The sequence below is a fragment of the Euleptes europaea genome, chromosome 3, assembly GCF_029931775.1.
Source record: "Euleptes europaea isolate rEulEur1 chromosome 3, rEulEur1.hap1, whole genome shotgun sequence".
In the NCBI taxonomy this organism is placed as follows: Eukaryota; Metazoa; Chordata; class Lepidosauria; order Squamata; family Sphaerodactylidae; genus Euleptes; species Euleptes europaea.
In genome coordinates, this window is record NC_079314.1 from 48,957,395 (window position 1) to 48,973,929 (window position 16,535).

At 40.0% G+C, this 16,535-nt stretch overlaps 1 protein-coding gene across 1 annotated transcript in view; it reads left to right on the forward strand.

Moving 5' to 3' along the window:
• Positions 1-9,543, forward strand: part of CPNE8 (copine 8) — a 68,635-nt gene extending 59,092 nt beyond the window's left edge. Inside the window, exons 17-20 of the mRNA XM_056847228.1 lie at positions 2,449-2,551; positions 4,577-4,634; positions 5,940-6,013; positions 9,036-9,543. Of these exons, the coding sequence (XP_056703206.1) occupies positions 2,449-2,551; positions 4,577-4,634; positions 5,940-6,013; positions 9,036-9,224 (424 nt within the window). The 3' untranslated portion in view covers positions 9,225-9,543. The remainder of the gene's footprint in view (positions 1-2,448; positions 2,552-4,576; positions 4,635-5,939; positions 6,014-9,035) is intronic.
• Positions 9,544-16,535: the final 6,992 nt, after the last annotated feature.

The window sequence follows — 16,535 nt, forward strand, 5'->3', positions numbered from 1 at the left end:
GCAATGACAATTCTTTCAAAGCTCTTGTCATGGTATATAAGGGCAGTTGTCAGTGTATCTGTCCACAACAAGATAAAGGTTTATTTTACAGTGAGGGGAAAATTAATTTTGGATGTTCAGGACCAACTTTATACAAGCATGACTTATTGAGACAGAGAGATATGAAAGTAGAATATATATAGTGTGTCAAGTAGAGAGAACACCTGATACTGCCATACTGCTGAGGACTTTAAAAGCTGTGACTTTTCCCACAGGTTTCCTAATCATTTAAATGACATAGGAGCCTTTTTAAAACACAGGCCTCCATCTACCTTGTAACTTCCTAGTAACCCAGAAACCATTAACCAATGTGTGCCACATGCTAGGCCACAACACTAAATAGCTCATTTGCACCGGAAGTGACAAGAGAGATTCCTAATCTGCCTAAGGAGCCTTCAGGAGAGTTGCCAGGCAACCATCAGGAAGGGTGTGGGCAGGGACATGGGTGGGCCGCGATGCTGGCTGTGATGCTACATCACTTTTGGTAAAAACCTGTAAGTGACATAGAGTATCTCTAGGAATCATCAGAAACTCTGTGGTAAAACCAAAGCATTTCCACTGATTTCTTAAGCCACTCTATGGTTGTTCATGAATAGGTGCTTTCACTCACTTTTGCCTCCGGTTTGTCTTGGTTGTTCCTTGGAGTTACGCATGAGTTTTTCTGTCCATTAGAGATGACTTTGTGGCCAGCCCTCACAAATCCCAGGACTTCCTGCATGTCAAGGGGTGGGGATTCAAATGCTTCCTCTGAGTTCTTTCTGAGCAGAAGAAAAGATTTTAAAAACGAGGCTTCCGTTTCCCCCCCCCCCCATTCCTTTTAGAGAGTTCCATGTTTCTTTTTTTTATTGCTTTTTAACTCAGCAATTGGGTTTCTGTGGAGAGGATGTTTCTCTCACAATGAGCACTACAGCCAATTACAAAGCAGCATTTCAATGGGCGGGGACTCAAATGCTTCCTGATTAGAGCTTGGAGACTGCTGGTGCATAGATTCGCAACAGGAAAGTAAAACTCCCATGCATAAACAACCTATGTCACTTCTGGTTTTTTGCTGGAAGTGATGTAGAGTCATATGTAATGCTGCCTTAAAAAAAAATCTCCCTCAATTGGTCCAAGCTGCGACAGGCAACAGAAGCTGGGGGCAAAGGATTCCCTGCCCTCACTGGAAGCCTGGTAGCCCTACTCTGAACCCTCTCTGAGCCAGAGTCATTAAACTACTCTTTTTGTCTTTGTTACTCCCCTTCCTTCTCCCTCCAAAGTTTCCAAAGGCCCTGATTGGCTCTTGCTGGCTTTCTCTCCAGACCACAAGGGTACAGTGGGGATCGGCAGATATTGAAAAAGGAGGTAGGGGTTTATCAGTTTGGGAGTTAAAGCTGTATTTGATTTTTCCACAGACTAGTTTTAACATTGGACTTTACAACAGTAAAGCATCAGAAATGTAACTCACAGTGAAATCCTAAGCAGAGTTACACCTTTCTAAGTTCACCGTCATTCTTTTCTAGGAGAGCTTAAAGTTAAGATGTCTAAGAGCTAGTTTTTCTCACTGGTGTGCAGCCATAAGGTATTCCTTTGATAGGAATACCCTGACCTGGATGCCCAGGCTAGCAGCTAAGCAGGGTCGGCTCTGGTTAGTACTTGGATGAGAGACCACCAAGGAAGTTCAGGGTTGTTGCATAGAGGCAGGCAGTGACAAACCACCTCTATTCACCTCTTGCTTTGAAAACCCTATGGGGTCATAATAGTCATCTGTGATTTGAGGACACTTTCCACCACATGGAAGGAACTGTAACATCAAATGAAATTGTATGTTGTCATGAACCAGTCTCTGCTGAGAATACTAGAAACTTGCAAGGAATTAATGTCTAACATAATTATAAATGGATTGGTTTGCATTATTATTACTAGGTTTTTCTATCTTTGGAGCTGTCACCACTTGGGTGACAGGTGATTTTACTGTTATGGGTAAATGCATCGCACAGGAAAGAGGTTTACATGGCTGACAAAGCCAGCTAGGTTAACAAGAATGGGAGAGTCTTTCCAAATCATTTTAACTGCTGATAGTACAACATAACAGTGTAGTGTTTAACATTTTTCATGCCAACTTCTTTAAAAGCTTGATTCATAGATTATTTAGAGACATCTCTGAAGCAGTGTTGTAAACTGTCATGTCATATTGCTGTATTATTTATTTATATTGGGCGCTAGCTGAAAATGAGTGTATACCCATAAGGGTGTTCAATGTCATAATCAATGTACATGTTACAGTTCATGATGTGTTTTATATGCTTAACTTTTTGAAACGTTGTGCATGGTTTAATAGTTCATTTCAGGAGTGCATAAATGTAGATTTAAAGGCATTATTAATGTTTTATTCACTGACATTAAAACTGTGGTTTGTATGTGTTTTTTTAGATATGCTGCCTCAGTAAAAGATGGCTCCCAGTATTTTGTTCTTCTCATTATTACAGATGGAGTAATTTCTGATATGGCTCAAACAAAGGAGTCCATAGTGAATGTAAGTGGTATTTAAACTTGGCCTTCCATGAAAACAATGTATTTTTAAAAAGAATTAAGTAATGTACCATAGGTTGGCTTTGTAAAACATTGGAGATTAAATGTTTGGGTCATGCAGATTATGAACTGTAACTTTCAGCTATCCATCCATCTATCTGTCTTCCTTTTCCACACTTCATATATGAATATGCTGTCAATTTCTGCTCTTCAACCCATACTGCCTTCATGGCCCAAATTTTGCCTGTATTCTGGATTCTGTAGGTGGTAAGATACATTTATATTTTTGCAAATGAAATATTTGCATGCCTCCTTGCCAAACCTCTGTGCAGTTTACCAAAAAATTAAAAACAATAAAGCCATCATTCAGTAAACTCCCTCGTGCGCACCTGTGTGCTGTAAATGCACATCCACCCACCACAAAAAAGCAAAAGTGAATAGCAGCAACAAAATCCTCACCAGGATTCAGATAGAAAAGCCTTTTTTGAGCAAGATAGATGTACATTTCCTCCAAAAGGCCAAAGCAGAAGAACAGCTTTGAAACTAATCAGGAAACCCCTGACCTCAGGCCACTGCTGCTTCCTAAATGTTATTCTTTTTGCTGTAAAGGCATCCAGAGCAGACTTAGCCTGCAGCGCATACAGCTTTATGAGAAATATGAAAACTAATTGGAGCTTCACATTCACTACTTCTCCAATAACTCTGGTTTAAAGCAAATAGGCCAGAAAGGAGCCACATGTTTGAAGAATTTACCCTTTTATGCACTTTTACAGTCCTTGGATTGTAGCAGTGCAGCTTATTACTAGTGCTAGCACATCTACTCTGTATGGTCAGTTTCTGTTTTATCTGGCATATTAGCCGCAAATAAAATAAAATTTATTTATTATTATTACTAGTGCTACCAGATAAGTGTGAGAAGGAGAGTGTCTGTTAATCCCTGCAAACTCAGTTAAACTAAAAGCTAAGCACACACTTAGGCCTCTTTCACTGAAATCACTGGGATCTAAAATAACTGTGGCTGGATTATGACTGGTGGTTGTATGAGAGTTCCATCAAATATAAGAGTTCCAGAATGTTTCTTCAAACAAGATAGAATGTGCAAGAAAGCAAATGTGCAGCTGAGTTTTCTGTCTTTCTTTTACCATAGAATTTAATGCAATATACGAAGGGTTTCCCATGCAGGCACTGAACAGATACAAGCATGCTTGCAAACACAAGGTGGCTGCACCATAGGCCCTGAGACCACATCCTGGGCCATAAGTGTTGTTTTACTACAGCAGTTGTGCTCACCAAACAGCTTTTACATCTTCCTCCAAGGGCCAAACTAGACATTGGGGGGGGGGAGGGGTTAAGAGTTGGGTCTAGGTGCCCCACAGCCATACAGGAGGTATAGGGAATGGCTATTTAAAAATAAAGCAAAGCCTTTTGGGCTTGTAACACCACCATGGGGGAAGAAGAGCTCACCACCACTGCCATTTTCCTGTGCTGAAAAAGTGCTGGGGGGGAGGGAATTATCTCCCCATTTTTGCTGCTCCACATGGAGTACTCTGTGCATATGAAACAGCCAAAACGGAAACAACTTCCCTCCCAGCGTTGTTTTGGTGCAGAAAACAGCTGGGGGGAGGTAAGAGCCCTTTCTCCCCCCCATAGTGGGGTTCTGAGCCCACACAGGCTCAGCTTTATTTTAAAATAGACATTCCCCACAGCTTCAGTGTGGCTGCAGGGAGCCTGAGTTGGGTCCAGGGGACTCAGACCCAACTCTTTAAAAAAAGCAATCTTCTAGTTTGGCCCAGAGGCAACTGAAAGATGGGATGCTTAATATTTCATTTAATTGTGAATACCTGAAGTAATAATTTGCATGTTTTTGCCAATTAATTCAATTTATGAAGATGTTAATGAGGGATGAATAGCTTGTTTCAATAACGTACTGTACACCTTTCCAAGCATATGAAAGTGTTCTTTAAAAATGTTTTAATGTAATATTTGCAAATTGTGAATTATAATATGTATTTTTCTTGCTCTTTTGAAGGCTGCAAGGCTTCCAATGTCAATAATAATAGTAGGTGTTGGTCCAGCAGAATTTGATGGTAAGCTTCCCAGTTTCAGTATGGTCCTTTCTTGCTTGTAGGGAAAATCCCACTTACTAGGGATCTAGCACAGATTTGCACATTGTACTGTGTTCACTTTTTTACAAGACAAATCTGTGATCTTAGTAGAATCATCATGGTGCCTTTGTGACATTTAAAATTGCAACACAATGCAAGGTTTGTAGTGTACTCTGAAGGCTGAGATCTGTTCAGAAACCAAGCAGGCTTTCACAAATGACACACCTTGTTTTTTTTTACAAAAAATGATTGGAAAGCATGCACATGGAAACTGTGGTAAAATGTTGAGAAACGTAGCCATACTCGAGTATTTAAAGCCTCAGAGTTGTTCTGCCACTTCCGTTTTTTTGTACAGTAGTTATTTTAAGCATTTAGAATGAGTTATCACTTGGATTATTTTAATGTTGGATTATTTTAATGTTGAAAGCAGTAATGCTTTGTAACAAATGCAGTAATTCCTAATTTTTGCTGTCAGGAATCTTTTGAGAGAAGCTTCCAAGAAAAGACGTTTGATAGCTTAATTAAAATAATGACTTGCCTGGCTTATTCACAAATGCATTTCTGTGTCCCCAGTAATTTGCGATCTGTTTCCTACAGTGCTATACTGTTCAGCTAAGTATTGCATCTAAGTCTGAGTAAAATGCAGATAACATTAATGCTGCAATCTGCTGAGCTGAAAGCAGCCTTTACCGATGCTAGGCTCAAGACAATGTTCACGGCAGTACCAGAGAGGAAAAGAGACTGCTGCCCCCTCAAGCAAGACTGTTCTTGGGGCTCGCATGTGTTTAAAATGCATCAGCATAACCTTTATGCTAGGATATGATTTGCTAAAATTATTCATTGGCCTCTGACAAAGAAACCTGAATGTTTGATCTCTGGGGTGATAAGTTTATGACCAATCAAGTTGCTGTACTTGTCAGTTCCAGTGCTCAAGCTGAAGATCATTTTTTGATGGTTAAAGTGGTGTTATGTTTAAATGATAACCATATGGAAATGTGATGGACTAAGATGACCGCCAAATGCCTCGTCCTTGGCTGGGCAAGCTTCACTAGCCAGCATGTAAAATGGGAATAAAAACCACATATTTGGCTGTACTCTAGCAAGAGTGACAAAGAATGGATTGTCTGATGTTGCAAGAACAAGCAGTTGTAATTGCTTGCTGATCCCAGGATCAGTTGCTAAAACTACTGTATAAACAGATAACAACAAAAATATTGCTTTCTGTATGAGGTTTGCTGAGCAGCTGAAATTCAAATGGAGTGTAATAATCTTTTTCCCATTTTTAAGCTATGGAAGAACTGGATGGTGATGTAGTCAGACTTTCCTCAAGAGGAAAATATGCAGAACGAGATATCGTACAGGTAAGATGACAAGCCCCTTATGCCAGCAAATGTTTTAAACGTTCAATGCCTGTGTGTTTATTCCTTTTATAGTTTTCATGCAGTCACACATTTGGATAGGCACGTGTGCAGGAAAGCACACTGGAAAATTCTGGAGAGCTATGGAGGAACTGAGAGTTTTGATCACTTTCTCAAGACCAAGTCTGCCATTAATGTTGTTCAGAGTTGTGTCTACATTTTTAGAGTTACAGAGAAATTGTCGTTTAGGCTGTGTGGTAGTTAATTTTGTTACATAAGGGTTTAATTGAAGTTCTTTTTTCATGGGTTATTTCAGTGATTTCTGTTCTCCCTTCTTCTTGGAGAGTTTCAGAAGCTGGCACGAGTTTATGACTTTAAAGGTGTTGTCAGTGCAAAGAGATGGCACAATTGGTTCCTACCTGCTTGGATGAGGAAATCCAGCACACCTCTCTAAATGGCACATGAAGTGTGGGGAAAAGGCTGCAAATTACGGGCAATTCTGAGAGAAGGAAGCTTTAATGGCTGCATTAGACTTGGATGCTGGGATCCTGATGAAAGCAGATGACAAAACTATAGAACTATTCAACTGTTCAAAACCATCTTTTATCTAGATAGGAAGGATACCAGCAATGCCTTAGAGTAAAGTTTTTCTATACTTTGATGTAACATGTCATCTTATGGTGCTGGCATACTCCATAATGCAGTGCTTTCATAAAAATGGCCAGCAGTTTCAATGGTGTAGCCATTACCAGTGCATATAGCTTTTCCGTAGTTTCAAAAAGGAACTGAATATTATACAGAGGACAAAATACATATGGTCCAGTAGAACTTCTGATAGAGTTTCATGAAGTTCTACAAAAGATAATGTCCATTTCATATCTCTCCTTTGCTATAATGCATAATGGCATGATTTTAATTTGAAATTAAGAAAAAGCACACTTGGCTGTTATTTTGTTGAAATTGTCAAGTGTTGTAAATTGGGTTACATCCTCATTTCTATATGACTTGAGGAAATATAGTTATTTACACTACATGATACATTAGAAAATAGCAACAGCGCTTGGTTTGCCTCCTCTCTTGCTGCACAGTTTTCTCATGCAAGGTTTCTAATCCCTATGCTGGTTGTATTTCGGAGTAGTTTGCCGCCATGAAGTCTCAGCCAAAATGCGAATGATCAGAATCCCTCCCTCACGGAAAACCGAAGGCTTTCATTGGCGGCATTTAGCCTCTCAGCCAAGTAAAAACTGGCACACAGGACATCCCAGCCCTTTTTTAAAGTTATTTTTTAAATTAGAGAGCCCTTCTGAATGGATCTGTCCCGCGCCCACCATTGACTGCAGCTATTCCTTTTTTTTTTTTAATTTTGCGAATTTAAATACTCTTCAATGCCGCCGTCTTGCTCAAGGTCTACCCATTCATGATGGGTGCACCGGCGCTTGGATTGCCGCTTCCTTCCTGCACGATTTTTTGAATTGTGTGTGTGTGTGTGTGTGTATGTATGTGTGTGTGTATGCAGCATCAGGCATGGCTCCTCACCCCAATACACCCCCTGTGCATGGCCAAAAGCATCTTCAAGAAATCAATGCAGCCCTGGGTTTTTTAATGCGATGTACTAAACCGAATGAGAGGATTGCCCATTAGAAATAATAGGAAAGACTGTGCAGCCCATTGAAGATAATGGGAGCCAGGATTGCCAATTCACTTGCATGGGCTCCATTGAAATAGGTTACAGCACAAAAAGAGTTGCAAAGAAAATGTGGCATGGAGATTCCATTGAGGTCTCTGGGCCTAGCTACATTACTCTGGGACTGGAATGACAGCCCCAGAGTGCAATGACAGCCCTTGTCATTCCAGTCCCAGAACACTATTGCTAGTCCCAGGGGCTGTCATTGCACTCTGGGGGCTGTCATTCCAGTCCCACAGTGATGCCCCCTCTATATCACGCTGGAAAAGGCAGGAAACAATGTGGGAGAGGAGGACAGAGCACCTCTAGGCATTTTGGGCTTCAAAACATCCTTTCTGCAGCAGGCCTGTGTGTGCACAGTACCCATGTGTGACTGCATAGGTGACCACTCAATGACCAACAATTACAGGTAGGTGCAACTCTGTTTATCATTTTTGCCCATAGTAAAGCAGAAGCTGAGCCCATAAGGAATCATTGCAGGGTTCATTTGGAAATCTCATTTCATTCCTCCCTCAAAAACTATAAATTCTTAAGAGTCTTCTCAGTTCTTGTTGATATTTGAATGTTCTCCCTGCTCCTCTATTTCTATGATTTTATTCTTTGGTATACTGCAGTTATGTTTTAAAGTATTTTTGAGCTGTTTTATTGCTGTAATGCACCTGCAGTATGTTGAAGGTGAGCAGTATGTTGAGAAAGAAAGGTAGAGAGATCAGAGCTGATATCTTCAGTTTCATTTTTGAAGAAGTAGGGAAAGTCTTAACCAGTAAGCAAAGAAGAAAGAGGCAACAGGGCAAATCTTAGTAAAAGCCAAATTTAACCTTGGTGGAAGAATGGGGTAAACCTGCTAAGGACATAATTCTAGTTTCCGTGCTTTTTAGAGCATAGGTGAACCTATAAGAGCTTTAACTCTTATCTTGTCAAAGGTTGTCATGTTTTAATTTCCATGCCAGAAAAGAGGCAATCACATTCCATTTGGGCATATGTATCAAGTTACTATAGAAGATACATCTGTAACATTTATGCCCAGGCATTCATTAGAGTTGTTGGATTGGTGCAGGACCACTTGCCTTGTATGGGTGCATCAAATATTTGAGGAAGGTGCACCTGTTGAAATTCTGTCTAGTCACATCCCTCAAGCCCAATATCAAGAGGAAAGGCCAAGGCAGAGTGAATGCATGGAGCTTAATTTGTAAGTGGCTTAATATGTGACAGTGGACATTGTGTTTTATGCTGGTATGGTACAGAAGATAAGGCACCATATCAAATCAATAATATTGTTCTCAAGGATGTTAAATGGTAGCCATGACAGAAAAATATATCTATATATTAATTTTGTTTCAGTTTGTGCCATTTCGGGATTACATTGACAGAACTGGAAACCACATATTAAGTATGGCCAGACTTGCTAAAGATGTCTTAGCTGAGATACCGGACCAGTTTCTCTCCTACATGAGAGTCCGAGGATTCAAGCCATCTCCTGCACCTCCACCGTATACACCTCCTATTCATGTATTGCAGACTCAAATATGAGTACTCCAGATGCTTACTGCTTTTCACAGACAATGGAGTGCTGCTAAAAAAAAAAAGTGCTCAGTCCAGTACTATGGTGCACATTAAAGAGCCAATGAGCTGAGGCCAAGTGTCCCTCTTTGTATGCAGTAGAGGTTTCTGGTGGGCCTTTGAGCAAAACAAGTTAACTTCTTAATACCAAAATGCCAAACTGGTTGCATGTGCAACTGAAAATGCTTTTATGTACAGGGAGCAAAATGGTGATGTTTATTTCTGAGTTCTTTTTTGTTTCTGACAGGAAAGAAAAACTAGTGTCACATGTTTTCAGAAACAGCACAAGTCACAGAGAAGGGAAGGGGCCTACCTTTCTTCTCATCACCTTGAAATCAAAAAGTGACAGGTCATGCCCCTGCCCCCTTTTCATTTCCTCCCCTCTCACTCAGCTTCCCCTCCCCCCTCAGCAAACCTGTTTTTCCCACCCCCTCTCCCACAGGATGTGGTTTTATGAAACTGGCCATTGATTATACTTCTCAGACTTCCACAAACAGTTCTGAACACATTGCCATTATTTTCCCGTATTCATAGATGTGGTGTCATGCACGCAAATTTATAAGTTACCATCAAAGACAGGGAGACAGATATGAGTTTTTTCTGGTGATAGGGGAACCTCAAGGTGTGCAAGGAGATCATAGGTTTCTGGTTGGCTAAAATGGGAGAAATCCAGGGGCTGTGCATGAGTTGTTAAAGGGTGTCTTTTGAAAGCAATGGCAAGACAATTGCAGAAGGGGTTACACAGATCAGAACAGAGCCTATGTGAGTATTCTGTACAGTGTACAAAATACCACGAGAAAAGGCTAGTCTGAGTAGTTTGCAAGTGTTCACTCAGCCGCCACATAAAATCACCTAGCTCAGGTGGTACCAGGCTGCTATTCAAAAATAAAAATCCTAAAGAGCTGCAGATTTTTAAAGAGCATTTAAAGAGCATTTCTGAGCTTAGGGTGAAGATAAATTAAGTTTATTTCAAATATTTTTATATGAAGACCTTACTGAAACTGACTTGCAAAATTTGTCTTGCAACATGATACACTGGAATTACAAAGATCCACTAAGGTTTTTAGCTATCTTGGTTACACTTCGTTAATAGACCTTGCCAAATCCAATCATTTAGAAGATTAGAGTATGCAACATGCTTGTCAAAGATGACAGCTGTGACATTTTCTGCCAAAATCAAACCATAATTGTATAGTTCCAACAAGAGGATTAGATTTGTCAAATAAGATGGGGAGGGATTCAAGAGTATATTGTTAGGTTTTTTGTCACACTAAGAACATGGACTTCTAAGTGGCCTTCAGATCTGTGCCTGGCTTCACATGCATAGGGATAAACAAATTATTTGGATCATATGCCACATGCTAATCCATGTTTTAGACTTAATAAATTTTGGGTTGTCAGGTCATTACTAGGCAAGTATTGACTCGGTGTAGTGGAAGCATGTTTCTGTGAACAGTTAAAATTGTGAACATGCCATTAAAAATACTGCAAGAGTATTTATGTAAATTATAGAGGCTTATTAAAAGTGAAACTATCATCCTGAAGGGTTACTAAAAATTAACCAGATTATTGTCAATATGTTGGAAATAAATGCTCAACATGTTTTTGAGAAGTAACATTTTTTGAAGGAAAACTACAATTTTAGTTGTAAACATTTTGAACTGTGTGCATGGCTTTCTTTTAAAGACTGGTATAAGAATTTTTACTTTTTATATCTAAAATGAACTTCCAAAATAAAGATTGAAATAACTTGTAGCAGGGGATACTTCGTATAGCACACCTTCTTGAATCTAGGTATCTGGAAGTGATTATCTCTTCTAGCTTTCCAGCTCATGACTTGTCTAAGTTCATAGAACTAGCATAGCTGTCAGATGGCCATCTGCTTAAAAACCTCTAAAGAAGGCGAGTTCACCACCTCATGAGGAAGACTGTTCTACAGAGGAACAGCTGTAACTTGTCAGCAAGTTCTTAATGTTTAGCTGAAAACTCATCTGATTTAATTTCAGCCCACTGCTTCCGCTTCAGCCTTCAAGGGGCAACAGAAAACAAACCTCCACCATCTTCTATATTACATAAAATCATAGAGTTGGAAGAGGACATACAGGCCATCTAATCCAACCCCTTGCACAATGCAGGATCAGCCTAGAGTATCCCTAACAAGTGTTTGTCCAGCCTCTGTTTAAAGACTGTCAGTGAGGGAGAGCTTACCACCTCCCTAGGTAGCTGATTCCACTGTCAAACAACTCTTACTGTAAAAAAAGTTTCCTAATATCCAGCCGGTACCTTTCTGTCCGCAATTTAAACCCATTATTGCGAGTTGTATCCTCTGCTGCCCACAGGAATAGCTCCTTGCCCTCCTCTAACTGACTGCCTTTCAAATAATTAAAGAGAGCAATCATGTCCCCCCTCAATCTCTTCTTCTCCAGACTGAACATTCCCAACTCCCTCAGCCTTTCCTCATAGGGCTTGGTCTCCAGGCCCCTGATGTCCTCGTCGCTCTCCTCTACACCCACTTAATTCTGTCCACATCCTTTTTGAAGTGAGGCCTCCAGAACTGCACACAATACTCCAGGTGCGGCCTGACCAGTTTAGTGTACAGCGGAACTATGACATCTTGCAATTTGGTTGTTACGCCTCTGTTGATGCACCCCAAGATCTCATTAGCTTTTTTTGTCACTGCATCACACTGGCTGCTCATATTTAACTTACAGTTAACTTACAGTTAAATATGACTTACAGTTAAATATTTAACTTACAGTTCACCTGTACCCCAAGATCTTGTTCACATACACTGCTACCCAGAAGTGTATTCCCCATCCAGTATGCATGTCCCTCATCCTTGTTGAATTGCATCTTGTTCACATCCACCCACTTTTCCAGTGTGTTCGGATCTTGTTGAATTCTATTCTGTCTTCTGGTGTGTACACTGCTCCTCCCAATTTGGTGTCATCTGCAAATTTAATGAGTAGTCCCTCTACACTCTCATCCAGTTCATTTATAAAAATATTGAAAAGTACCAGACCCAGAACTGAACCCTCTGGCACCCGCACTGGACACCTCTCTTCTTTCAGATGAAATTGACAACATTGACAACTACTCTTTGAGTGTGGTTTGGCAACCAGTTTCCTATCTACCTAACTATCCTAGGATCCAGTCCACAGTCCTCTAGTTTACCCATCAGAACATCAGAATATCTCTTCAAGTACTTGAAGATGGTTATCATGTCACCTTTCAGACATCTCTATGCTAAACATACATCACTCATTCAACCTTTCCCCACACAACCATTTATGTTGTCCTCCTTTGGACAAGTTCCAGCTTGTATACATCCTTTCTAAATTGTGATGTCCCAAACTGAATATGTTTAGCATAGAGATGTCTGAAAGGTGATGTGATAACCCTCTTCAAATACTTGCAGGGATGTCATATAGAAAACGGTGCAGGTTTGTTTTCTGTTGTCCCTTGAAGGTCAGAGCAGAAGCAGTGGGTTGAAATTAAATCAGATGAGTTTTCGGGTAAACATTAAGAAGAAATTGCTGACAATATATGTATTCAGATGAGAAGAAAAGTAGGCCCCTTCTCTTCTTCACAGGTTCAACTCAGACGTCAATGTCCTTCCTTACTTAATATGTACATACAGATGTGCAAGAATGCAACTCCTCTGTATCTATGTTTACATGTTACTACTTTTTAAAATTAACTACTTTTTTATAATTATTCTTAATCTTAAGAATTTGGAATATTGAATTGTCTTCTAGCTTGCAATAGTTAAATCCACAAGAGAAGCAATATCTCTTTGAATGATTGTCCAGACAAATATAAATGCAAGATTAAGAGGAAAGCTGGAGGGACAAAGACATACATAGGTTACAATAATGGAAACACCTCACTCAAGTGCTCAGTAATAAATAAATCTGATACACTTTTCAAAATGGCATAATTGAAAATAAGCTTCCAAGATATGAATACTGTAAGAATATGTATTTTTGCAAGATATTCCAGTTTCTGAAATAACTTGTGTTTACATTTTTTAAGAATGATTATGCTGGCATAATAAATTTGAACTACATACATAATGTGATATGGCTGCATTCAATAACATTTGAGTCTTACACTTCAGTTCGCTTAGTGTATGATATCTATAGAGTATCTTGCATAACAACATTTGGGCTTTGGCATTCTATTACTTTCTGAAGATGAATATTTTATTATGAGTGATACAAAGATCTTAAATTGCCACTTGCCACGAGGTTGTCTAGATTGTCCATTCAAAGGGATGCTGACTCATTTTGAGTTGGCTGTTGCCACAGTGTTATGTAAGGCACACAGGTAAATATTCTATTAATATTATGGATTAAAATTGCACAGATATGTTGCTTCGTGCACAACTTTGTGTATGGAACTACTCAAGTATTTTATGATATGCCTGTTCTTATCCTAATTATCAAATGTTTTTGCATGTACAGTTTTTACAAGAAATTCACAGTTTTGTGAGTATTTGTGTCAATACTTTTAATTAGAACAAATGGCCTTAAATCACACAAATATCTTGGAAAATGATTGTGAATTGCCTTCAGATACTGGAAGACATGTTTTACTTTGTGTCAAAATTGTAATTGCCTTGTAATGTGTAGCTCTCTTCTTTGGCACATAACCTGTTTACTACTTTCTTTACTACTATGTATGTTATACTGTACAGATTTAAACTAAGGTGCATTTTTTTAAGCATGAAAGGATTTTTCCCATGGTAAAGCATAGATAATCGTATCAATGGTATATACACCTATGTAATACAGAATCTTCCATTTTTAAATATATTAAAGGATCTTAAAATAACCTCAGGCTAGAACTGATTTACTGAATATTATCATAACCATTTGAGTGAATGCAAATCCATTTTATTCAAAACAGCTAACTACTCTTCAAGTTAGCAATGCATACTGAAAAAACTAAATCCAAATAAATAAAAAATTGTTCAATTTATTCAAATGTCTCTGGTTACAATGGCTTTTTAGAATAACTCTATTAATTGCAAAGATATTAAAAGAAAAGGGGCCAAGGTGAAAGTGACCTTTCATATAATTTTACCTGATCATTTGAACTGGAGATGCCGGGGACTGAACCTGGGACATTCTGCATGCCAAAGTGGGATCCAAGTGTTACATAAAGGATCGAACATTTTTCTATAGTTTATATGTTTCAGATAGAGTATGTCTGTGATGCTCTGTAATTACAGGGTTTTTTCTCCATAAACATTCCGAACAGGAACAGTACTTTGGTTGTTCAAGTTTAGGCTTGTATAGTTTTCTGAAGGGAAGACCTTTAAACAACACATTTGGCCTGAAATCCAAGCAGGGAATTGGCAAAGTGTGGGATAACAGTGCAGTGATGTGTTCTCATTTGTCTGTTGTACTGAGCAGAGGAGAACATGGCATTCTGAGCAGAAGAGGTGAGTAATGACCACTGAAGATCCCTTGGATAGCTCATGTGATTCTGTCAACTTGCCTTTCTGATTTACTCCTTTTCTCAGACAGCCAATTTGAGGTAACCAAGATAGCTTGCATAAAGGGGTGGGATTGAAAGAGCGCATTCCTGAGGTAGGGGGCTGAATCGCCTTAGGAGCCGACGTGATCCCAATGCCAGTGTCCGTGCCACTTGTGCCATGCAAACTGGCATGGACACTGGTTGCCACTTGCGCTGCCTCCTTTGGATGGCTGCGGCAGCATTGCTCTCGGACACCGGCTCGGCTTCCCACCAGCGTCCTGGGAGGCATTCCCGGGGTGTTTCGGGGGGCAGAGCTGCCAATAGGCACTTTCCTAATCCCTTTCAGCCCGGGAATACCCCCTTTTGTAACAGCGGTGCTGCTCCAGCTTTTTGTTGGTGCAGCATTGCTGTTCTCTATGGGGCTTTCCCCCTCTTAAAAATTTTTTTGGGGGGAAATGCCCTTTCCCCCCCTGCAGCGGCCGCAAAACCGCTGTGGAGGTGTGGTGACAGCGCTGCGGCCACACTGTCCCTAGCCGCTGCAGGTTTCAGGAATGGGCAGTCAATGCATGAGTATGTGTGCTCCTGAAACAGTAACTTGATATGACTCAGTGGTAGAACATAAATATTTGAGACTTCATCTACTTCTGTGGGAGCTCACTTTTGGCCCAGAAAAGAGTTGAGGTGCACAGATGATTCAATAACCTGTGACGCAGCTGCAATACAGACCAGACAGTAAGAATTTCTGGTATTCCAAGAGTGGATGAGGGCTTATTGAGCCCATCAATGGAGCCTATTTAAAAATGCTGCAAGGGCAGCATGGAGGGATGAGACACTTTTATTCCTCCTGCATGCCTTTTCAACTGGCAAAATGGCTGCCCCCTACAGGACAAAATGACTTTGCCGTACTACTGGCCCAGTCAGGCCAAAACTCAACAGTTAAATTGGTCATCAAACACAGAAACTATTGGCAAATCAATGTTGTATGTGCATTTTTAAAAAATCCTGCTGTTCATTGTTCCTGTCTATATTCCTTAGTAACAGTTATATCTCCTGATCTGTTTGCTTTCTGATGGAGAGAAGAGCCTTCAAAGAAGCTAGGTCATGACTAAGTAGCCTGCAAGTAAGTGGCAAAGAATGTTATGGGAATTCTTAAAACTGCTGTATCTTATAACTGGAATTTACATTCTGGAATTTACACTGGCAATCTAGTGCAACTGCAGAAGCATCTGCTCTCCCTTGAGCATCTCAAACGTCTGCCTTTATGATGGGCCTGAGGCAATATTTTTCTCAGCTGTGGCCTCTGCTTTAATCATTTATTGGAAGAGAACTCTTACTTTACTCTTCAATTTGCTCCAAACCAAAGGCATCCAATCTGCCAGCCTGGAGTTTTGCTTCTCTGAGTGAACAGTTTTCTCTTTCACACAAGAAAACAACAGTTATGCTTCTCTGTATAGAAACTAACAAGAACACATTGGGATGAAAACATAGAGCACTCAGATGCTGCCCTTTCAGATTTCCTTTGCTCACACAAACCCTCTATCAGACCCTCTTCTTCCATCCTCACAGCAGAAATCTGCCCAAGTGAAGACAGCAATGACTCTGCTTCTCATTGAAGGCAAGTCATGGGTCTCCTATCTTTCTTTATTTCCCCTTCCAAGTGGTTTTATTTTTTCATTGCTCCTTAAAAATCTCTGTTTTGTTTCCCTACTCTTTGGACAGCATGGACAGGCAAGGTTAAACAAGTCCTTTCTAGAATCTCGTCAAACTGCTTCAGTAGATTTAATTGTATAACTGTAC